The sequence below is a fragment of the Onychostoma macrolepis genome, chromosome 04 (assembly GCF_012432095.1).
Source record: "Onychostoma macrolepis isolate SWU-2019 chromosome 04, ASM1243209v1, whole genome shotgun sequence".
Lineage (NCBI taxonomy): Eukaryota > Metazoa > Chordata > Actinopteri > Cypriniformes > Cyprinidae > Onychostoma > Onychostoma macrolepis.
Window position 1 is genome coordinate 10665429 of NC_081158.1, and position 24833 is coordinate 10690261.

The 24833-nt window shown below is 41.1% G+C and overlaps 1 protein-coding gene across 1 annotated transcript; it reads right to left on the reverse strand.

Annotated features, from left to right (window-relative positions):
- Window positions 1–562: 562 nt before the first annotated feature.
- LOC131538799 (uncharacterized) lies at window positions 563–2918 on the reverse strand. Its single transcript, XM_058772935.1, has 6 exons — window positions 2520–2918; window positions 1973–2290; window positions 1560–1871; window positions 1215–1262; window positions 1019–1099; window positions 563–930 (listed from the first exon to the last, which is right to left on the reverse strand). Exons 1-6 carry the CDS (start codon window positions 2578–2580, stop codon window positions 875–877), a joined length of 876 nt encoding a protein of 291 aa, XP_058628918.1. The 5' UTR covers window positions 2581–2918; the 3' UTR covers window positions 563–874.
- Between the last annotated feature and the right edge of the window lie 21915 nt (window positions 2919–24833).

Consider the following 24833-nt stretch of genomic DNA (forward strand, 5'->3'; position numbering starts at 1 on the left):
AAAGTGTCTTAGAAAATTTAAATCAATATATTGTTTTCTGTGAGCAAGTAAACAAGATCATTTTCACATTATTTTGAAGCAAAAACTCCAACTACAAGATCCAGTTCTTAAAAGTCTTGTGAACAAATGTTCTGTATGTTTTTTATGGCCTTATTTCAGTGACTATAAAATTTTTGTTTTTCACTAACCACGCATAAATGTTTCTTTCTCAAAAACACAATCATGTATATAAATGCTGCTAACATTATTGTAGCCCAGTTTGTGCTGTTTACAGTGTTCTTAGATTTTAGCCATTTATATGTTTATAAGCAACTGAAAAAAGCACAAATGTCAGGGCATGTCAAAACACCCTTAGACCCCAGAGGGTTAACTCAGTTATTAACCCAATATCACAAGTAAATACTCTACTTTTACACTTTTAGACTGTGAAATAGACTCACATGAGTGTCCAGCACATATTTGAAGACCAAAAAGAAGAGGTTTGTAAATTGTGAAAAAATGAATTTATATTTCCGCATATGGTACTTGACATAAAGACATGTTGCAACATGATAAAGCTGGGGAAGACAATCAGTTAGACAGAATTATCAGTTAAAATGGACTATTACAACATTTAAAACCTTGTGTAAAAAGTTTAATGTAATGATTAGATGAATCAGCGTTAGAAAATTACCATGTATTTTTATTATGATTTCTGTAATAATTATTCATGTTTATTAAAGATACCTGTCTTGCTCTGTTGATCACTGTATTTAATATTAAATTTAAGGAATTCAGTACAGTGTACGGAGCAAATATCACTGAAAGCTGCATGAAAATATTCATAATATCATTGAGATGAAGATAAATCTTGCTGTTATTTGTAGAGAGCATTTTATTCATATATTGTATTCATCACTATTTCCTCTGAGTGCTGCGAGTTCTTCCTCCCTGCAAAATAATTCAACACAAAAGCATTTACTGAGCTCTCATGAGTGCAGATTGTTAGAGATCAATATGAATCGTATCAAAAACTCACCAGCTCTTCTTGCACAGATGATCTGAAGAAGAATCACAGTAGGAGCAGCAAACACTGCGAACTCAACAATAATCACAATCACTGCAGGAAAGATGATAGACACAATCAAGAGAAAAATCAATTGATTTGACTCAATCTGTCAAACTTCAAATGAAGTCAAAGGACTGCAGATTTCAGCATTAATGAACTGTGGTACCTCTGAATAATGATTCAGCAGTGCTTCTGACTTCAGTTTCTGCTGGATCTGTGATCATGTACGTTAGTTCAGTTCAAACATAATGAATATATAAACCAAACATGATCAACATCACATCACACTTGAGATTCACGTCACAGAAATACTATATGAGTCTGTCATCTATTATAATTTTATTTAGGATTTTGCTTAGGACCCAATTGTGCTCGGAAACGGCACTGGTTACCATATGACTACATCAAGCAATTTATGCTTCGTTGATATGCAACCCTTCAGTTTTTCTGAATTAGTTATATGATTAATCAAGAGTCTTCTGAAAGTGAGTTAGGAAAATTAGTTTCTCACCTGAACTCTTGACAGTATATGTGGTCTTAACTTGATTTCTTTGGGTAACTTCACATTTCCACTCTCTGTTGTCATCGTCATTCAGGAGTGTTGTATTCAGAGTGCTGATACAGTGATCTGGAGCTGATATCTGATATCTGGAGTCAGATATCGTCAGTGTAACACCAGTCTGATTCACCCAGAACAGCTGAATTCCCTCAGAACGGATCCAGTCATCACAAGAGACTCCAGCAAATGAATACAACTGACAGGAGAGAGTCACAGAGCGGCCTGCACTGATCTCAGTCTGTGAGGATGATGATGATGAAGAGACTGAAACACAAAATAAGACACAAATCACACACTTTTCAATCATCATGAGTTTAAATGAAGAAGTTGCACTTTTTAAATTGACCACATAATCGTAAAATTACCGTGAAGAACATGCAGATAAACACGAACATCAGTTCTTAGTTGTTTGTTATTCACAAATTGTTTGCAGGTGTAAATGCCATAATCTTCTTTCGTGACGTTCTTGATGTTCAGAGAGCAGTCAGACCCCAGACTGAGTATCTCATGTCTCGTGGTGTTTTTCTTCATCCCTAAAGCAATCAGTTCAACTGCTGCTGAATGTCTGAATCTGTTATAGTTCCATGTAGTTGATTTGCAGTCAGGAAAAGCATTATTACAGGGCAGACGGACATTTTGAGCAGAACTGATGAACACATGAGTCTCATCCACTCCACTGGAACCTGAAACACAAATACATTTGAATGATCATTACATTATATGTTAATAAATGAAAACATACCAGCACAAAAAGCAGAAGATTCTAATCATACAGTCTTATTTCCTCACTTAAAGCAAACAACACACTCTCCAGAATAAACTCTTTTTTTTTCAGGAATAATCCAGTGTTCTCTTTGAAACACAAGAATAAGCTGATCATGTTCAAATGAACCCTTTCTCAGATTTCTTTACCTGTGCGAAGTGAAGAGAGAAAGATCAGTCCCAGCAGATACAAATGACACTTATCAGCCATTTTCTCTTTCTGTCAAGTCTTCCTCTTCAGTATATCGCAACTCTTTCCACCCTTCCTGTGGTTGTTAAATCTGATATGACCAACTGAGTGTTTAGCCCTGACCCTAACTGCATTTGACTGACAGTATATCGCTGCATAATGGACAAGTGTTGAATTGTCATCATATTCTGGCTAAAATAGTGAATAGTTTGGAAATATGTGAGAATTCAGTTTGAACACAATGCAGCAGTGACCATCTCTGAACCCAGATTAGGCTGATGACAGCTGTAACATCTGCTTATGATCCTTGATGGTCGTTGAGACTTTATGTCTTAAGAGACCCTTTTAGCCTTTTGCATATAAATTACTGACCTGGCCTCAGCGTTTACATTTATATGGGTACTAAATTGCAGATGGTCTTTATCACTATCAAAAGGATGCAAAAGGATCGACTAAGTGTCCTTATCAAGCTTCAAACACATTCCACAGAAGGGGGGGGGGGGGACCCCCCCGTGCCAGGGACCAGACTAGTCTGTCTCCACGATTTCAAATACACATCACACACACACCTAAAGACATTTTCTCTATTTAGGCCATAATTAAGCAGTTATAAATGTATCTGGTATATGCATGTGTTGTTTGTATGTTTCCTTATTATATTAGCCTAGTTACCACTCGTTATTCGTATTAGTAAGCTCTAAACACTCATATTTAGAGGTATGAATGTATCTCGGGTTTAATACCTTGTAGACGTCTCTTTCTTGATATCAAAATGATCTGCTCTTTATTCCTCACACAATGATGTACACTATGTGATCATGAAATGCATCACACTAGTTTTACTGTACTGTGGGGAAAATTACACCAGTCTCCAGATCAGTCGTAAAACATGCAAACGAGGTGTCAAGTGGGACAAAGAAAAATTTTCCCGCTGAAACTATGAGCCTTGTTATTGGTCAAACTAACCAAAATGGGTGTTACAGGGAAACAGATAAAACTTCTCCCACACCAAAAGCTTCTCTTAACTTTCGGTGCCCCGGAGACACACTTATCACCTTGGAAACCTCACGGCTCCCCTTCCGGGGGGAGTCCGATCTTCTGGCAGTTTTAAGATCAGTAACTTTGTCAACTCACTTCGGACTAACCAACCCATGACTGAAATGACGAAGCTTCCACTCCTAAAGGAATTCATCAGGAATCAACGCATTATACATGCGCCAGGATGCTTTACTCAGCACCCACAAAACCCATGCAAGTAACCGCTTGTTAACTATCTAGATGCGCTTCTAGGCTTCGACCCCTTTTAATTAAGGTGATGTGATTATCTAATGGTTCATAACAGGTTGTAGTTAGCTGATGTTAAAATCCTGCCATACTCTCCCTCCCTCTCTCTCTCTCTCTCCAGGCCTTCCTTGTGTTGGCATCCATGTTTAATGTGTATATGTCTGTGTCTAGTTCTATGTTACATGTTCCCCTGTAGTGTAGTTTAATAAACATCCATATGTATTCACACTTGGTTGTCTGTGTCTGCTGCTCTCAGAACGAAGTCACTTTAACGTCCGGTCTTGTTACATGCTCGGAAGCAATGTTTCAGTAAGGAAATTATTTGTCGTGGCCAGAGAAATAACTTTCCTTAGAGTCAATAGAAGGGTCCGTACTGCGGACGAACTAATCATTTTATTGTACTATTAATACTACAGCTAATTCCTGAAGATGGATATATAATTGATAACCCGTTATGATTAATTATGTTCATCTCATAAAGCAAATATGCTACACAGCTGTGAACGGTCATGTTTCTTGGTTTCATGTTTATCCTTTTACTTTAGTCTTCATCGTGCCCTAGTTAATTTCCTTAGTTATTGATTACTTTCACCTGCCTCTCATTAAGTTGGCTTGTTAGCCCTGTGTATATATACTCCCTGTTCTGTTTAGTCACTTGACAGTTCTCATCCTGAGTTAAGTGGTGTTAGCATGTTTGTTTCCTTGCGAATATACTCCTTGTTGTTTAAATGTATCTCTATTGAGTCTCTGCATCATGCATCTCACTGATACCATGATATACCTGGCAGAAGAACTGACCCAAAAAGAAATGGAGAAGGATTGTTACCTCCAGAACAGCCGGATGCTGGAGGAATATTTAGATGGCTATCTACAGCTATAGGGTTTATTCGCAAACACCGGAAGTAGCTAACCGCGGCCATTTTGTTGACATGACATTTGCCCGCCCCTAGCCGCCCGCGCGTAGATTTGAGTTGAGGAGAGAAGTAAGTTAGCCTAATGGCTTCATCTCGTCGGTATCAAGAGAAGATAAGCTTGATTGGTGTGGACCCATATCAAATAGACCCAACAGCCTTAAGTAAAGATCCGTCCTTATTGCCAGCCGTCACTTATCCGGATATTTATAACTATCTCGTTCATACAGTATCCGCATACACTTCGCAGGAGCTGAAGGCCTTCAAGTCACTTGAGTCATATAACTACTTCATCTCTGGCAAAGTCGGCAACCTTCTTACTTTTGTTCCACCAACAACATCGTCAAACATTGCCGTGATCGCAGAGGTATGTAAATGTTTTTTTTGATGTGATGCTTAACGTTAACTTACTCTACCTAGTATCAATGCCAGACCTATATGTTCATATAGTTATTGATACTAATTTAATAATTGTCTCAATGTATGGCAGCTTCCTCTATTTGAAAGAGCAGTTTCAGCCACTGCTTACAGCTAACCATATGTGATAAAAATTATGGGGACAGACTTTGCTGTGAGGTAACTTTAAGTTATCTAAAAACTGTAACGTTAGCCTACATGTGATAAAATGATGGGAACAGACTTTGCTGTGAGGCATAACGTTATATCCCTAACGTTACCTGTGGTAAAATGATGGGAACAGACTTTGCTGTGGGGAGTTGGCTGAAAGTTTAGCCTATTTATCCTAGCTAGCCACAAGTCTCTCCTGCGCTGGCTCAACTCCTCTGTCTCCTTCCCTTCGCGTTTTCTGACAGTCGGTATCGCATAAAACTAACTCCGGGTTCTTATTGCTGCTGTTAGAACAGCCGTGTATTACACAACACACCATCGCGCTGTTTAAAAAAAAAATTCAGCGATAATACCATGGATAATACCGAAGCTGCCTCGCTTGTCAATTGACAGACTGACAGTTGCCGTGGTTTCTATGTCAACAACATGGCCGCTGCGAACATTGATGACGTAGATCGAATAACAACTATACAACGAGGCCTGCTGGGATGATGATACTTTAAAACAACCCTTCTGCAGCGGGATGGACGATATCCTCAGCCACATACTGCTGTTGGGGGAGGATCACAGTCCTTTTGCCCAGTTTGTGAATTACACCTTGTGGGTATGCTGATCCTCCCTCACCGTGGGAGTCATCGAGAACGACGCCACCATCTACTCTGACTCCCCAAGCACATTTTTAACCCTTTCACACGTGAGTTTAAAATATTGTAGCTGAGTCCCCGGCGTGAGTTTTTTTAGGCGACCGTTATTTTAGAATGTATAGCCTTACTGTTTCTATGGCAACGCGTCATGCGAAACACAGCAGCCACAATAGCCCTGTATGACACATGGATCGCTTTTATTTCCTTTTTTGATTATTAATATTCACAAACATACTCACTATATTATGAAATATCTGATATTCTGATTCTGAAATATGTGCAAGTAAATGTATTTGGTAGTTTAAACACTTTTATAATGACGCATTAAAGTAAGTCTCCGGTTAAACTGGGAGAAGAGCAGAGTAAACTTTAAAGTTATCTACACAATCTGTATATGATATAAATAAAACATGTCGTCAGATTATATTTGTAAGGATCATTATTGCTGCTTCCATAGACATCAGCGTGTATTTTACAAACTATTAATGTATGGTTTTGCTAGTACTTATGTGTATTTAAATGTCCGAAATCTAAAATAAGCATATTGAAAACACTGAATATTTGTTATTAATATGACAAGCGCTCAGCACATCCGATCTGGCTCCACGCCAGCCAACGCACGAAAGCAGATTTGAATTCAGCAGTTGATGACGTGATACGCTGAACGTTCTAATCACACCGGTGTGCTCGTACGCGTTAAAGGGTTAATCACCAGCAGTCATGTCTGTGCCTGCTCCAGATAGGATTCATCATCCAGCCCACAGAGTCCTGGACAATAGGAAAGATCTTCTGCTCTGGATCTGAGTTCGATGCCTGAGCCCACTAGGGATATAGAGACGGAGCCAACACCCACTACGGACCATGTGCGAGTGCCACTTTCCACCACGGAGCCAAAGCCAGCCAACGTACCGGTCCCAGAGCTAAAGCCAGAGGCCACTTCCGTCCCAAGGCCAGAGCCCATCACCACGTCCATTACGGAGTCTGTGCCATGGGGGCAGTACTTTCTAAAGCCAGCTAAGGAGTGCTGGTTCATCAACTTCCCACTTCATCGATAACCCACTAGATCCTGTCCCTCCCAGTCACCTGCCAACCCTGTTGCCTCCATCCTCTCTGCAGGTTCTGTTCAACCCTCGCTTCTCACCTGCCCTGCTGGCATCATTGAATCACTCCAGCTCTCCGGCTCCACTTTGGATTTCCTTTCCACCAGCTAAGCTCTGTAAGACCGATTCCCCTTGCTCCATCACAGGACTCCAGGTCTGTGACTCCAACTCAGCCTGTCAGAACATTAGCTCCACCTTGGCTCTGCGCTCCCTCATCTCCGTCATGGTCAAGCATCACTAGGGCTCCACTGGGTTGCCTCGTCCCTCCAGCACCACCTTGGTCTCTAGTCACCCTGATTTCTCAAGACTTCTCTGGACTGTGGGAATTAAAATGATGCTGAAAAACAGAAAACAAATCAGAGTGAGATTCAACTCCACCTTAAATATAATAAAGTATATGTTCTGCCGTGTGATGGAGAGGATACTCTAACTCTTTCCCTGCCAGCATTTTTGAAAAAGTTGCCAGCCACCACCAGCATTTTTGAAGATTTTCACTAAAATTTCATGGGCCCCCAGAATATTTGAACATGCAATACACCAAAATAAAGATCAGAGCCTCTACTTTTAAACAAAAAAATCTGTTTTATTCTAGCATTCTTTTTTTTTAATCATCACTTGAATGTAGGTAGGTTTCATGGAAAAAAACAAAAAACATTTGAGCAAAAAGCTGGGAAAATTGCATTTTATCAAATACTACATCTGGATCATATTCAGTATGATGATCAAAGCAAAGATGCAGTAGATGGCTTCCATCAGCATTCCCAAAGCATCACAGTTCTTTACCACTTCCTGGATCAATATTTCAATAACATTAAGCAGTTCTCATTTATATGCGGCTTAGTGTTGATGATCAAATTCTTTTTCATATGGATATGCTTACATATCAGATCGCTAGTTTCTGCTAGTTTTCCGGTTTAAAAAGCCAATTCATCGGCTCCTGACGTTATCAAGCAATGTTGTCACTACGCATTTATTTTTTAACAACTCTGTGCTGTTGCGTCAATGAAACATTTGAATAAAGTCATTTGTGTCAACACATATTGAAACATTCAAATAAAAAGTTATTTTTATGAATGCATATTGCTGATTATTGCCTTTCATTCACTTAAGTTAATAATGTTTGTGGTCACAGTTTCATTTGCGGATCCTTTATGGCAGACAAGACTGACTAATATTGATTAGCCTACGATAGGATTCCTAAAGGTTTCACACCTACAGCGCACATTACAGACACTGATGCACAAACGCGGATATGTTCTACTTATCCTAAGTATCAAGAAAGAATAAACCAGTCTGATAAACTCATTGATTTAAGTTAAACAACTTAAAATATGATCTGCATGCACAATAAACCGTTCTAAAACTCAGTTTTTTTGTAAAACAATAAAGCATATCTCCGGTATCCTACATTTTGTTTGTTACAAAGAAACTTTGCAAATCAGGCTTGTTCAAGTCCGTGGTGATACACACGCAGTGTCAGCAACTCATCTTCGGTAATCCTCGGCAAACTTGAACAGTTGGTTGAACCAGCTCATTCGGTTCTTATTGAGTTGGACGTGCTACTTCAGCTATGCGTATTTCATCATCAACCCGGAACTAAAGTTCGATTCAGTTCAATTTGTGAAACGGCTCGACCAGTTACTTCCTAAGAACCGGCTCAAAAGAACAATTTGTTCAAGAAACTAACATCACTAATAGCACCCCCTAGCTTATAACAGTGAAAACACAGAAACATGGAAAATTCCATGTTTGACAGGGACGCGTTGTCTCGTGAATAATGGAAAATTCTGTGTTTGGCCCGGAAAGAGTTAAAACAAACCATAGAAAATAAGAGTTTTATCTGGACTGTGTGAAAAAGCAGGTGTCATAATGCTGACAGCATCTCGGTTGGCCCACAGAAACACCAGCTCAAAGCAACCTTGCGGTCTCAGTCTGGTGCCACAGCTTTACTGAGACGAATGAACAGTGGCCATCTTGATGTATGCCAATGTGATCCTTTGGAATCATAACAAACACACATGGGCGGCGCTAGGGAGGGGCTAGCAGGTGCTCCAGCACCCCAAAGAAAAACCAAAGCACCCCCATAAAAAATGAAATAAAATAAAAACATTTGACTCATTACACATGCACTACTGCAGTGCAATACAACGTGACGTGATTTGCAGTCGCACGCAATGTCAGCATTTTATTTTAAAAATGGATCGGTTCCTTGTGCCAAGTAGGCCTGCCCCAGACTAAAGATTTTTCTAGTCAACTAGTCGCACGTTTATATTAAGTTGATTAGTATAACCTACTAAACCATCCTTTAATATAGGCATTTAGGCATATTATTCAGCGCTCAAGCGCACGCATAAAGCTTGCTGCAAAGCACCGGCTAAAGTAATGATTATGAATGCATTGGGGAAAAAAGACATTTTAATTATTTATTAGTAAACTAATGCTTTCTCCAGTGGCGGTTCTACATTGAATTACTCTCTGGGCGAGACCCCCTCTGAGCGCCCAATCGCACAAATCCTTCAACAGAACATTTGAAAAACACAATTCTGCACAAAACAGTATAAGTTATCAGAACTTAAATAAATATACTCTATATACATAATAAACACTCTGTGTTTATTTGGCACTCGACAATCAACAGATTTCCCATCCCCCAACACTGTCACTCACGACCAGAAGTCAAGACTAAACCAATTCACCTCCACATAATCATTTTGTATTACCTGTTTTTATTAGCCATTTCAAACAATTCAGAAAAAAACAAAAACGTGTAAATTATAGGCCTGTGTTTTAATATTATGAATGAAATGTGCGTTATTTGGAAGAAAGTCAAGGTGTGACTGACTTTAGCCCACTTGTCCCACTTATGGCCGCTCCTTGGGAGAGGTGAACTGTCCCCCGCGGCCGTGCCCCCCTCTCTTTCCACTTCTCACACAGCTTCTGTGCACAGTACTATCTCAGCAAGCAGGGGCGCCAATTTGCCAATTCCCCACACAGTTATATGATAGATAATAGAAAACCGCTTAGCGGCGCAGATGATTTTATTATTTTTTTCAAGTGCTTGTGCCGCCCCCCCACGTGTCATGAAAAAATGCCGCCCCGGGCGACTGCCCGGTTCGCCCATGCCTAAAACTGCCACTGACTTTCTCAGTCACCTCTCCAGTCTCAGTGACTCGCCATCATTTTCAAGCTTTCTGCAGATTTATTTCTTATTTATGTGAGCTGGTTCATTGCTCCATTCATGGAGACTGCATGAGATGACAGAAAGCTCATCCAAAAATGACGGGAGTATTTTAAGCTCTTTCCGCAGGGAAAAAATAAATAAATAAAAATGGTTGCGTGGGCGCCCCCATGTCATACAGTAGGCTAAGTGCGATAATACTCCCACACTCCTCATAAATATCTGAAATGCGCCTATATAGCGATTTTATTATTCATATATAAATAATAATAATAACAACAACTTGTTTTGGTCATATTTACTATTAATTGCCCAGCTCCCCCTGTCATTGACCTAGCACCCCCTCAGCACCTGCGTTCAAAATTCTCTGGTGCCACCCCTGCAAACACACAACAACAAAGGAGAGAACTAAACTTCTCTCTCTGTGAAACTACACTCAGTATCTGCCTGTTCTGAGAAACAGTAACTGATAAGAGTGAGAGCCTAGATACTCAACCTTGAAGTAGATAAGTGTGTATTTGTGTAAGTATCTGTCTGTGCAGGACTGGTCTCCAGAGATTCGTAACAATATGGATGGAATACACATATGGACATCTTCCGTCACCCTGATGCATGGGTGGCAGATATATGTCTTGGGAGCGACATATTGCGCATGAACTCTAATCGCTTATCCTTGGAGATATAATTTGAACTAGGGGTGCGCCGATCCGATATTCAGTATCGGTATCGCTCCGATACTGGCATTTTCTGCCGGATCGTGGTATCGGTCAGCCGAGAGTCACGAGACTGATCCAAATCTGATATTGTGCGTATACTATTGTGTTATTGTTAAGCCCCACAAAAGCCACAAACACATTATAAAACACCATAAAGTTTTCGTGCACTATATTTCAATTGTTCTGAAGCTGATCCATAGTTTAATGTGAGGTACAGATGAATATTTAAGTCAAGTTGACGTAAACTCTTCTCTCCACCACGGCTGTGTGTCATCCTCCATTCAGCGTTCAAACTGCGTGTCATGTTCGGTTACTACAGTCAAAAGATGAAACTCTCTGCAAGATTATTAAATGTCCCTAATATTACACTTAATCTGTAAATAAAAATAAATGGTTTTGCATAAAAGGACTTTATCTTGCAGGACTTTATCTTTGTGCTGTTTTGCTTTCTACCGGTGTCTGTTAGATCACAACTCTGAGAGAGAGCACTATGAGAGCAATATTCTTAATGAGCACAGTAACTGCAATTTAAAACTGTTAAAAGAAAAGGCTCAACAAACTATAGCACATATTTAATACACTACGCATTAATATCTCTTCACTTTGTGCTTTGAACCTTTCTATGCGGACTTGCGGAGCTCCGTGCGGAATGCGCCTAAGCGCTGTGTGCCTGCGCGCTGAAACCCCGTGTTTCTTCAAGCGCATCATCCTACTGCGGTCAAGCCAGCCGCCACTCCGAAATGCATGGTCAATCTAGCAGCCGCACTGTTTTGTTGTGCGCGCATATACAGTGCATTACGGCGATCTTCCGCTGGTCTTTCGCCTGCGTTCACTCAGCCAATTTTTTATTTTTTTTTCCTGCTTAACTTATACATACAAACTAAAACAAGGAAATAAGAGTAAGGGTAATATATATTAAGAAAATGAACTATACTAATTAATAAAGTAATATCAGATTAACTGTCTGTAATATTATTATAATAATCTCTAAAAAATTTATTTTAAATAGGCCTTATAAAATTAAATTGTCTAAAAGTGTTCAGGAACAGCCTAATAATTATGGTTCAAACAAAATGATATCAAAATAACATGTTGAATTACAAAATGAAAGCCCTCCAAAATCTCATATCCGTTTTACTTGGCATTTCAGATAGCTGTAAAAAGGAAAGTCCCTGTTACCACAGGCTAGTTTCAATTCAGATTGATAGTAGACCTTCTCAGATTGTCAGTCACCGAAATCAGGCAAGTCTGATGTTGCATTACAAAATAAAAGCCCTCCAAAATCTCATATCCAACCTGTTTTGCTTGGCCTTTCAGACAGCTCTAAAAAGGAAAGTCCCTGTTACCACAGACTAATTTCACATCAGATTGATAGTAGACCTTCTCAGATTGTCACTCACCAACAATCAGGCAAGTCTGATGTTGCATTACAAAATAAAGCCCTACATTTTTAAATTTTGATATTAAATTTAACACCATGGCTACATAATTTGTCAAAGTTCCAGCCAGAATCGTCCGCACCTCCTGTGCCATCTGTGGAGAGCGCTGCAGAAAGGATTGCAGAAGATCTCGGACATAAGTCCCCAGAACAAGTAAGTCATTACTGTTGGATGTATGCACATCTGTTTCATGTATGCCCTCCTACCTTGTAATGTTAAATGTTGGTCGATTTTTTTCACAGCTAAAGCCAGAATCCTCCGCTATTCCTGTGCCATCTGTGGAGAGCGAAAGTTCTGCAGAAGATCTCGGACACAAGTCCCCAGAACAAGTAAGTCATCACTGTTTGTGATTTGTTTGAAACAGTGCTGGGTGTGTGGAGCCAATAGCTTTGTATAGAAATTGAAAGGTTCCGGACCCCATCACCTGATTTTCAGGAGAGTTTGCTAAGTGTTCTTGAGCAAGACACTGATCCACTTGGGGGTTAACCGTAACTGTAATACTTTCACAAAATAATTCAAATGTTAATATAACAATAGTAATAATAAAAATCATAGTAATAATAATAATAATAATAGGAAATTTTGTGCTAAAATAAATAATCCATTGATTTTCATAATGTTGCTTGTTCCTTTTTTGTTGTTAGAATTACAAAATGGGAAACAGAAGTATTTTTCCATGTTCAGGTTGACTGCATTACTATTGCAAGTTTTAGAATGACTTGTTTCACAGTTTTGTAAGGAATATAGCTTGGTATCCAAATGTGTCCACCAAACACAGAATATTACATTGAAATTACTGTGTAATTGAAATGTAACATATTCATATAAAAAAATAGCACATGGACTGGTGACCAGTTGTGGCCCCAAATAAACAGCATCAGATTAAATAACAGAGAAATGAATTGGTTATTAAAGTACAGAGTCTAATTTGACTCGTAACATCTCATTACTTTAGTGTACAAGAAAATTTTCTTACAGGACATACATGTTACAATAACATTGTACTTTCTCTTTAGGGGTCCGTGTCAAATCCATCAGATGAAGAAGGATTTGTCAAAAGTAGTTTGCCGAACAATCCTTCATTCTTTTTTATTGAGCAGACTGAATGGGATAAATTGAAGAAGCATAGAAGAAAAAGAGGCTTCAAAGGACTCCAGTGGACGAATGTGATTTCGAAAGGGCTGAGGACCATACACCCTTACTGTTCAATTGCTTTTAAAAGGCACAGGCTGAAGGGTTTGGGTTTGAAACAAGCAGGCCCTGAATTCTCGTGTCTTGGCTACTGTAGATTTGACGATTGCCCAGTCACGGTTACAGTGACTGTACATAGTGAGAAGGACCTTAAAGCTACAGTAGAGTTTCAGGGGGGACACAGCATACATAATCGCACCAAATTAAAAAGGAGGCCTGTTCGAGCAAATGACAGAAATGCACTAGGCCGGGAATTACAAAAACAGCTCCCACGAGCCATGTTTCTAGACAAATTAACAGAAATACCCGAAGATGTAATGGAGTCCGGCTGTAGGGATGAGGCTCCGAGTCTCAGTGTCCTCAAAACAATATCATTGGGAAGCACGTAAGAGAAGTCGGCAGCACAGCAATGAAATCCTTAGCCTTCAGATAATGCTGGAAAAGAAATGTTACATCCAAAAGGGGTCCTACTGTGGTCACAGAAAAGCATCGAAATATATCAGGAGCGATGCCGGGAGGACATTGTATATCTAGATGCAACTGGCAGCATCATGAGAAAAGAGAAAGACTCTCCACCTTTTTATGTATATGAGCTGGTGGTCAGGAATCCACACAAAAATTCATCTCCATTACCTGTTGCCACATATCTGACTTGCGACCACACCACAGCCTCAGTTACGTACTTTCTCGAGGCATTTCAAACTGATGTGGCAAGGTTATTTGGAAAAAAAAGCATGCGGTCACCCATCATGGTCCTCTGCGATGGTTCAATGGTGTTAATGCAGGCAATATGCCTGTCATTTGCCAAAAACTTTTTAAAAGACACCATGAACCACTACTATGACATTGCAAGTGGAAAAGGCAACCTGGTCTCATAAAAATACGTACCTCTGCGCACTTTTTGTGCGACACCGTTTTATGTACCTTGCTGCACGTTTCGCCACAGTTTCAAATAGAAATGTCCACTGAGTGGCGCTAAAACACAGGTTCAATATGTGAACCATGGCACGTTTTTATTGGTACGTATTGCTGTTTTTTTATTATGTTGCTTCAGATACGTATTGCAGCGGTTCAGAATTCAAATATCCGGAGACTGTCACTAAAGGTTAATGCTCTGTCGTGTTGAAAATATGCCCTACACCAAATCCAGCCCTAAACCTACCCGATAGTGTTAACAAATGCAAAACTGATATAAAAACGTATTAGCTGATGCAACTGTGCCACTTGAACTTCCTTTTACGCAGATTTTAACTGCTTTGTCAAACCGTAGTTACACAGGATTCGAACCGGTGCTTCTCGTCTCCTAAGTCTGTCGCCGTACTCCGTGAGCTACCGAACAAACTTATCGTCTATGAAAACCCATAGATATGAAGCTGGATGTGTGCGATGCTAACGTTCAAAAGCATCATTTTTCAAATCTCCCAGCATATTAATATTGTTTTGAAGTTATGGCATGATATTCTTCAAGTAATTTTGCGAAAATTACGCTTTATTAATCGCAACTCTGTAAATTTGTGTGAAAGTGTTAATTTATTTTGGAAACTGCAGTGATATGTATTTATTGGTACGTATTTCATGTCACCCTAAAAAGTGCACCCAGGTACGTAAATGCCATGAGACCAGGTAGGGAAAAGGACAACAGGAGGATTTTGAAATGCCCATTCTTCATAGATGCCTTAGCCATATTATGAAGAATGCCAAAGAAATGTGCAGAAAGTAGTAAGCAGAACCTATTCTTGGAAACCCTTTTTAGCGTACAAAATAGTGTTTGTGACATTCCTGTTTTAGTGAAATTTTAAATGTCTGAAGAAATTCATACAGATTCTATGTGATGAATTAACTTTTAGTAATATACAGAACACGTTTTCAATTTTGAACCTAATTATTCTATTACATTCCACAGTGCACCGAGCCACTACCATCTGGCAATGCACGTATTTGGTGCCTTCACAACTGTAAGCACTTTGGAAGAACTTGACGACTTGGTTCAAAGTGCTGCTTTGAACCAAGATGAAAAAGTGTTCTCAAGTCCATGCAGTGGGGTGTAACGTTATGAAAGGTTTTATCCTTCATTTATAAATTTTAGCTTTAGGGAACCAAATCTTAGAAATTCGGTTTTGATCTGATTAATTGATATTAATCAAAACTGTATAATTTATACCTTATTAACAACTCGTCCAGCGAGTATTAATAAAGTATACATTCAGCAATGCTTCTTATTACTGATAAGAATACAGAATTAATTGGGAAATTTTGCCTGAGCAACAGGTAACACGATCTATGGCAAATAGTTTAACGATTTGAAAATCAAGGCACCAGACTATTCATTAAAAATGAATCAAGCGTTTATTTACTATTCTAAGGCACAATACAAGTAACCAAAACACATACACACACATACACATATTATGGCAAGATCAAAGCAGTTTGAAGGAAGTTAAATATTCTCTTTTCTTGAGAAATAAGGACGACCTTATGGGGACGTCACAAACGGAAGACTCAGTTATTGTTATCTTTTAACGATTCATTCAATTCAACCAGCTTCAGCGAATAAGAGATTTGTTTGTTTACTTAGCGTGCGTTGAATTGAAGGCTGTACTTCTTGAAGGGTTGCTGAAAGGGGACCCAGGACTTTTCCTGCTGACGTGTTGTTGTCGCGTGACGTCACTCGGGATTCCTCCTTCGGATTTGATGACTCTCTGGTAGCGCGCGAATAGCGAGTTTTGAAGTTCTCTTATGCAGCCGCTTGCAAGTTCTCTTTGGTCAGACGTGGCAAGTGGTTGAAGTCTTTTGATGATCAGCCAGATGTTCCACAGCACGATCAGGGGGCAAAGCCCAGACTTTCAGCCAAGTCTCTTGCAATCACCAGTTGTTTCACCCCGTTCTTTGTTTTGGTCTGAGCATTGTTCAAAGTTGGGGTGTCTGTTTTATCGGACAGAATTAAGTCCATCCTAGTCACTGTCTGACCCAATCATAATGTCTGTGTGGGGTGGAGCCCCGCCCCACAAGACTAAAACTTTGTGCATACATTATCTGCTCATAAATATGTCACCTAAGCCACAATATCCTAGCAGATTTCTACAAAGTGTTATAATCATACCTTATGAGGGTAAAAGTCAACATTCATCTATTTCCATGTACTGGACTCATCATAACGTGAAATTTAATACCAAACATGAGATAGTTATATATATTGAATACCTATAATTTTACCTACCAAATGGTTTAAGTCACAGATTAAAATATACTGAGTTCTGATAACTACAGTCAGATATATGAAACAAAATACCACATTCATATACAAATATCGTCTCTTGAGTATATTGCTTTTTAATAGCAGAAGTCCTGTCTGGAAGATCCTTTGTTCATACAATGTTGGGTGTTCTTTCCCTTTTGGAAAGAAGAAGAGAAAGGCACATTCCTTTGGAAGGCAGGAAACCAGAGCTGAGGTCGTGAGGTCATGAGGAGTCTCACGTTGCTGTCTCTGGTGATCTTCTTTGCTGAGACGAAGTCGTAAGTCAGTCAGATTTTGTTTATCGGAAAGGTATTTTATGTTAGCGGGGTCGCCGTATCGCGAACGCTCGGTTCTGGAGCTTCTCCAAAGGAGTAATTATGGGTTGTTAAACTCCAAACAGATGTAGCGCGGGCCTTCATCCTCACCTTATCATGTTTTACGAGTCTCTCGAGGTGAAAAGGGGAGTATGGCCGGACGCTAGTGTTGTGTTGGTCATTTGCTCATTTTACGAGCTGATGAAGTTAGATTAGTTTCCAGTGGAATGTGTTTTTTTAAGTTACACATGTGTGGGTGCGTTCTTTTCGACCAGGTTCTACAGGGGCCAATGTGGAAAAACACTTCAAAAACCTACAGTCATGGCTGCAGAAAATAGGGACACCATTGGATGTGACTACGAAGACCAAAGGTGATGCTGAAGACTTGAAGGTAAATGTCAAGTCTAGTTTTATATTGTAATGCAAAAAGATTTGAAGGAATACTGGAATATTACTATCAAGTAAAAGTATGGTAGCATTTATTAGTCCTGTTCCCCATGTACATAATATGCACTTCCTATAGTAATTACAGTACCTGAGTAATAACTTGGTACTAGCACTGAACCTACCCTTTAACCTAAATTTAACCCTTGCAGTTACCTTATATTACAGTACTTTTTTAGATATGTACAGTGTAAGTACATGTGAGTGCATCAAGTGTGATCAAGTGAAATCTTGTAAAGAGAAAATGTACTTCGATAAATGCCTGAGAGTAACTCATATACAATATGCTTAAGGTATATGTTGTGACATAACATATTTGAAATTACTACTATTTTACAGAACACATTTACACAACAATTACATAACATGTCAATCCAGAAACAATAGTAGGCCAAAATCAGAACAACAACCCCTTCTGTCAGTACAGAAAGTAACTGTAAAAAAAGTGTTCTTTAAAGACAAAATTTGCAGATAGTGCATGCCCTTTATTATATGGCTTACTACTGTCATGACAGATGCTCGGAAACAATCTGCAAGTAAACTCAGTTTATTGTATGGTGAAAATGATGATAATTACAGTCCAAAAATAGATACAGGTTAGTGGCGCAGGGACTTTGATGGTCAGACTGGAACGAAGACGGGATCAAAACACAACCGGGACTCACAAACAACGATCTGACAAAGGAGATGAGAACATGGTGAGTATTTATAGGTGGTGTGATGAGCTGCAGCTGGATAGTAATCAGTGCTGATGAGTCGGCACGCCCACACACACACACATAACCAACGAGCACGAGACGAGAAGGCAACATAGGATTCCGGGGCCGGCGGATTAATGCGTGAGCGAAAAACGGGCTTTATTTTAGATACATGAAAGACGGGATGAATTCTCCTGTACACTGGAGGGAGGTTGAGGCGGACTGCCACTGGACTAATGATCTTGGTGACAGTGAACGGGCCAATGAATTTGGGTGCAAGTTTATTAGACACGGAGTGGAGAGGAATGTTCTTGGTAGAAAGCCACACTTTTTGACCAGCGACGTATACGGGAGGCCTAGACCGGTGGCGGTCGGCTTTGGCCTTGGTGCGTGACCCCACTTGGAGTAGAGTCTCACGGGCTCTAGTCCAAGTGCGATGACACCTCTGGACGAAGGCGTGGGCGGAGGGGACCGCGACCTCGGATTCCAGACTAGGAAAAATTGGTGGCTGGTAATCTACGCTACACTCAAACGGGGATAGGCCCGTGGATGACACTGGCAATGTATTGTGGGCGTACTCCACCATAGAAAGTTGTTGGCTCCACGAGGAAGGATTCTTGGATACCACACATCGCAGCGTTCTTTCTAAATCTTGGTTGGCTCGCTCAGTTTGACCATTGCTCTGGGGGTGGAACCCGGAGGACAGGCTGACAGTCGCCCCCAGTAACTTACAAAATTCTCGCCAAAATTTGGACACAAATTGGGGTCCTCTGTCGGAAACCACGTCCATCGGGAGGCCATGTAACCGAAAGACGTGGTTAACGACAATCAACGCTGTCTCCTTGGCTGAGGGTAATTTGGGCAAGGGAATGAAATGGGTCGCCTTCGAGAACCGGTCCACCACGGTCAAAACTACCGTGTTACCCCTTCTAAGGCCGCTTTGACCTTCGATTCGATCTCCCATGTGAGCGTAGAGATAAATAGGGTCTCAGGTAAAATGCACTCAGGAGTAGACGGGCGCTCGGAACGGTCAAAAATACGCGATAAAGAATCGGGTTTGATGTTTTTGGAACCCGGGCGGTACGAGAGAGTAAAATCAAAACGACCGAAAAAAAGAGCCCACCGAGCCTGCCTGGAGTTTAATCTTTTAGCCGTTCTAATATATTCCAAGTTCTTATGATCGGTCCAGACGATAAAAGGTACCCCCGACCCTTCTAACCAGTGGCGCCATTCTTCCAATGCCAAGTTGACTGCCAACAACTCTCTGTTACCAATGTCATAATTACGTTCGGCTGGGGACAGACGATGAGACAAAAACGTGCAAGGGTGCATCTTGTCGTCTGAGAGAGAGCGCTGGGATAGCACTGCACCTACCCCCACCTCTGACGCATCGACCTCCACCACGAACTGACGTGAAGGATCAGGGGTAATAAGGACGGGGGCTGAAACAAAGCAACCTTTCAGTTTGTCTGACCACCTGAACGTCATTCTGGGGGAGGTCAAGGCGGTCAGAGGCACGGCTAGTTGGCTGAAATTGCGAATGAAACGCCGGTAGAAATTGGCGAAACCCAGAAACCTCTGTAGGGCCTTACGGGAATCTGGGCTTGGCCATTCCACCACAGCCTTAATCTTCTCAGGATCCATACGCACTCCCTCAATCGACACGATGTAACCTAAAAAAGAACAGACTGTGCATGAAAATCGCATTTCTCCGCCTTGACAAAAAGCCCATTCTCTAGCAACCTCTGGAGCACTTGTCGGACATGCTGCATGTGTTCCTGGAGAGACGCAGAAAAAAATCAATATGTCATCCAGGTAGACATATATGAACTGATCGACCATGTCTCGCAGCACGTCGTTGACAAGTGCTTGGAAGACCGCTGGAGAGTTGGATAGCCCGAAGGGCATAACCAAGTATTCAAAATGCCCCCTGGGAGTGTTAAAGGCGGTCTTCCATTCATCCCCCTCCCTGATGCGAACCAAATGATAAGCATTACGTAAATCCAACTTTGTGAAGACAGAGGCTCCCTGCAACCTCTCGAAAGCTGAAGTCATCAACGGCAAAGGATAAGTATTCTTTATCGTGATGTTGTTCAACCCCCGGTAGTCAATACAAGGTCGCAGAGACCCGTCCTTCTTCCCCACAAAAAAGAACCCCGCCCCCGCTGGAGAGGAGGAAGGACGGATGAACCTTGTTGCTAGAGAATCAGAAATATATTTCTCCATAGCCTCCCTCTCTGGAGCAGAGAGTGAATATAACTTGCCTTTAGGCAGAGATGTACTTGGCAGTAACTCTATGGCACAGTCATAGGGACGATGCGGGGGAAGAGAAGCAGCCCAAGACTTACTGAACACCTCCTTCAGGTCCAGGTACTCCGTGGGCACGTTAGATAAATCCACTGCCTCCTCCTGAAACACAGGGACAGAAACAGACGGACAGGCAGACACTAGACAAGACTTATGACAATGACTGCTCCATGCCGACACAGACTTTAATTGCCAGTCCACTTTAGGGTTTTGACGGGTGAGCCAGGGGTGACCAAGGACGATGGGTGCAAGGGGGGTGTCCAGTATGTAAAAGGAAATAGTCTCCGTGTGATTGCCTGATGTGATGAGGGTGATGTCCTCTGTGATGAATGAGATGGTGGGGAGTTCCTGGCCATTAAGAGCGTGTACTGCGATCTTGTGTGTGAGGGGTCTGAGGGGAACTTGGAGTTTGAGTGCGAATGTGTGAAATTACCTTCTGCCCCAGAATCCAGAAGTGCTCGACAGTCGTGAAGGTGAGTTGACCATCTCAGTCTTACTGGAAGGAGAGTAGATGTGGATGAGGTCTTCTCGGCTGAGATCCCACCCGATAGTAGCCTCATATTTACTATCGGGCTGGGCCTTTTAACGGGCAGTTGTAGGCAAAATGTCCCGCTCCTCCACAGTACATACAGAGGCCCTGGGACCTCCGCCTCTCCTTCTCCTCCCGGGAAAGCCGAGCTCGCCCCACCTGCATAGGCTCGTGATCGTAGACAGGGCTGACCATGTCCCCGCCTCCAAACCGCTGGCTCTCCGTCCCTCCGGTGGCACGACTGGGCTGTGTGCGGTGATCCATTCGCGACAAACGCGCGTCCACCCTCAGTGCCAGGGCGATCAAGTCGTTGAGCGAGGTGGGAAGGTCCATGGCGTAGATCTCTTTCTGGACACGGTCAGCCAGCCCATGCAGGAACATGTCCCACTGCGCCTCCTCGTTCCATTGGCTCTCCGTCGCTAGGGTCTGAAACTCGATCGAAAAATCTGATACGGATCTCTCTCCTTGTCGCAAATCGGCCAACATCCTAGCTGCCTCTCTACCAGCAACGGCCCGATCAAAAACTCGTCTCATTTCGGCAGAGATCCTGGAACGAAGCACAGCAAGGATCTTGATTCTCCCACACCACTGTTCCCCAGAGTGCCGCTCTCCCAGTCAGCAACGTCAACACGAAAGCGACCTTGGCTCGCTCACTATTGAATGTCCTGGGTTGGAGAGAAAAATGCATGGAACATCGTGTAAGAAATGCTTGACAGTAGTTGGGATCACCTGCGTATGACTCAGGGACTGGTAGGCGGGGTTCCGACTGGGAGGGGTTCTCCGGTGGTGGTGGGGGAACCGGCGGTGTGGGGGGCGCAGTGGAAACTCGCAGATGTTGAAGCTGTTGGGTGAGCTCAGAGACCTGCGCCACTAGAACCGAACAGCACGTGCTGTGTCGCTGAGGTTCCTCTCCTGGGAATCCATGCGAAGTCTGCTGCTGTTCACAAAGTCCTCCAGCGATCCGGTAGAGCTACTCGCTGCTTCCATCAGGTGGTCAGATCGTTCTGTCATGACAGATGCTCGGAAACAATCTGCAAGTAAACTCAGTTTATTGTATGGTGAAAATGATGATAATTACAGTCCAAAAATAGATACAGGTTAGTGGCGCAGGGACTTTGATGGTCAGATGAGTCCATGAAGAGAAGTGCTGATGTGACGTGACAAATCCAGATAAACATTCACAGAACACGAACAGGAACAGGAACAGGAACAGGAACGGAGACGGCAAAGACTGGAACGAAGACGGGATCAAAACACAACCGGGACTCACAAACAACAATCTGACAAAGGAGATGAGAACATGGTGAGTATTTATAGGTGGTGTAATGAGCTGCAGCTGGATAGTAATCAGTGCTGATGAGTCGGCACGCCCACACACTCTCACACACACACACATAACCAACGAGCACGAGACGAGAAGGAAACATAGGATTTATGAACCATGACAACTACAGTTAAAGGAAAGATAAAAGTATTTATCTGCCATTTGAACACCACAACACAGCATTGTTACATATACCAAGACAGAAATGTATAAAATAAATATAAAGTCCACAGCGGCAGAAGACACAAACACCTATGAAATCATGGTCCATTTGTTGTTTGCAATATTTTTTATATATATTTTTATAACTGTTTGTTGTATCAATTTGTTTTTGGGTCATGTGGTTCTTTTATACACATTGTTTTGTCTGTGTGTTGTAAAGTTGTAAAGCTCACCAAAACACTAAAGAGTGCTTTGTTATGGTGAAGAGTACGATTCATTACTTTCGGCCTTAAAGTTTCTTGCCCTGTCAAAATTTTGGACAAAATCTACACTACATCAACAACACATGGAACAAAGTATATGTCCAATCATACTTATGTGTTACTTCAATGTGTTCCTGCCCAGGGACATGGGCATTGTCAAAAAGGTCAAAGCAGAAACTTCTTAATGTTCTGTCAGTACTGTTTATTTTGTACTATGGAGGACATACTGTTAAATGCTGATGTATTCTATTTAAATTGTGCCAGAATATCTACAATTTACACACCTCTAATAATACGCTGTTGCATTACATTTAGGGCATGAAAGGAATCAACAGATTTGCAACACGTTGCAAAGAAACTGTTTCCAATGCTCCCTCAGACAAATATGGAGAGCACAACGTGTACTACTGTAAAGGCCTGATCAATCACCTTGAAGTATCTTAATTGAGAATTAAGTAACATATTCCTTTCTTGGATAGAAATATCCAGCTATGTGTTTTCTAAAAATTAAACACATGCCTTAATTTCTTTTAATATAAAGGTGACCTTGGGCGACATGGGACAGGACCACAATATAAGCAGTGCTCTAGGAGATATGATGCCCTAAAGAAACTTACAAGACAAGTAACTATAATATATTTAATATAACATGAATTTTGTCTCAGTAGTGTTATTGTGGTTAACTCCTAAAGTATGTTAAAAATTCAACTGTTCTTTATTCCTTTCTCAGAACATAACGACAGACAACTAAACGCGAGGAATAATGGAGAAGAGCCAGTGGGATTTAAAACACATTGGTTTTACTTCCAGCCGGCTCACTAGGCTTGATGACTTTGTGGCCCGCTATCAGATTAGCCACACTGCTCTCCTGAAGGAGTATGAAGACTCCGAGAGAGTTTGCAGAAGAAAGGTTTGAATTTTTTAATAAATATGTAATTGAAGATGTGATGGGTAATAATTTTTAAGGAAAACTATATAACAATAAAATTACATATTGTATCTCATCCCATGAAATGTATTGATACTGTATGTAAACCAGCATAGTTATTCGATTCTAAATGACTGCTTCCATCAATACCTTACTTTATGCAGACACACAGGGTGAAATGTGTCATGTTTGGTTGAAATTTATGGCATGCAGCTCACCTACTTGTGGAAAAGGAGTGATCCCTACCCAAATCAAAGGACAAACAATGATTATTCATCACAGTGAGTTCCGTACACTTCAACCGCACCGGTGGCTAAATGGCGAGGTATAGTGTGCATTTCATTCTCTTAAAACTGTAGTTACACAAGCTGTAGTTAATTATCATAACTTTATACTACGGGGCTGTTGAATGCTTGAATCTGATTGGCTGATGAACGTTCTAAGGTGTGCAATTATTTTCAGGGAAACGTACGGCGAACGTAGTTCCAGGCAGCTCTTGACCGCATTACATGACCATATCACTTCGCCAAATGATTTCTGTTATTTCAAAGGTCTTATAAATAAATATAGTAAACAATATGATAAAAACGACAGATCATGTCCACGTTTTGGCCACAAAATTACGCTTTATTATGTACGGAAAGCACATACTCTATCTCTCCCGCTCTCTCTCCCTCACAGACATAACAGTTACAGTTTGCACACACACTAGCATACATCGCGCTAATGTTGTTAGCGCTACTCTGACGATTTTATCAGTAAACAACTTAAAAACTACATGACTTCTCACAAGCGAAGTAACAACAACAGCGCTGTTTGTGAACAAAAGGAACTAAGTTTAACTACACTGTAAAACCCGGCAAGTTACGGTAACTCAAACCGTTTGAGGAAACCGATTGCCTTAAACCATTTAAGTTTTAAAACTAATAAATATGAGTACCATAACTCATTTACATCGAGTTAAATTAACTTATTTTTTTAGTGTTGGCTTAGTCAATTATTAGAATAAACTGAACTAACTAACTAGAGACATTGCTGCC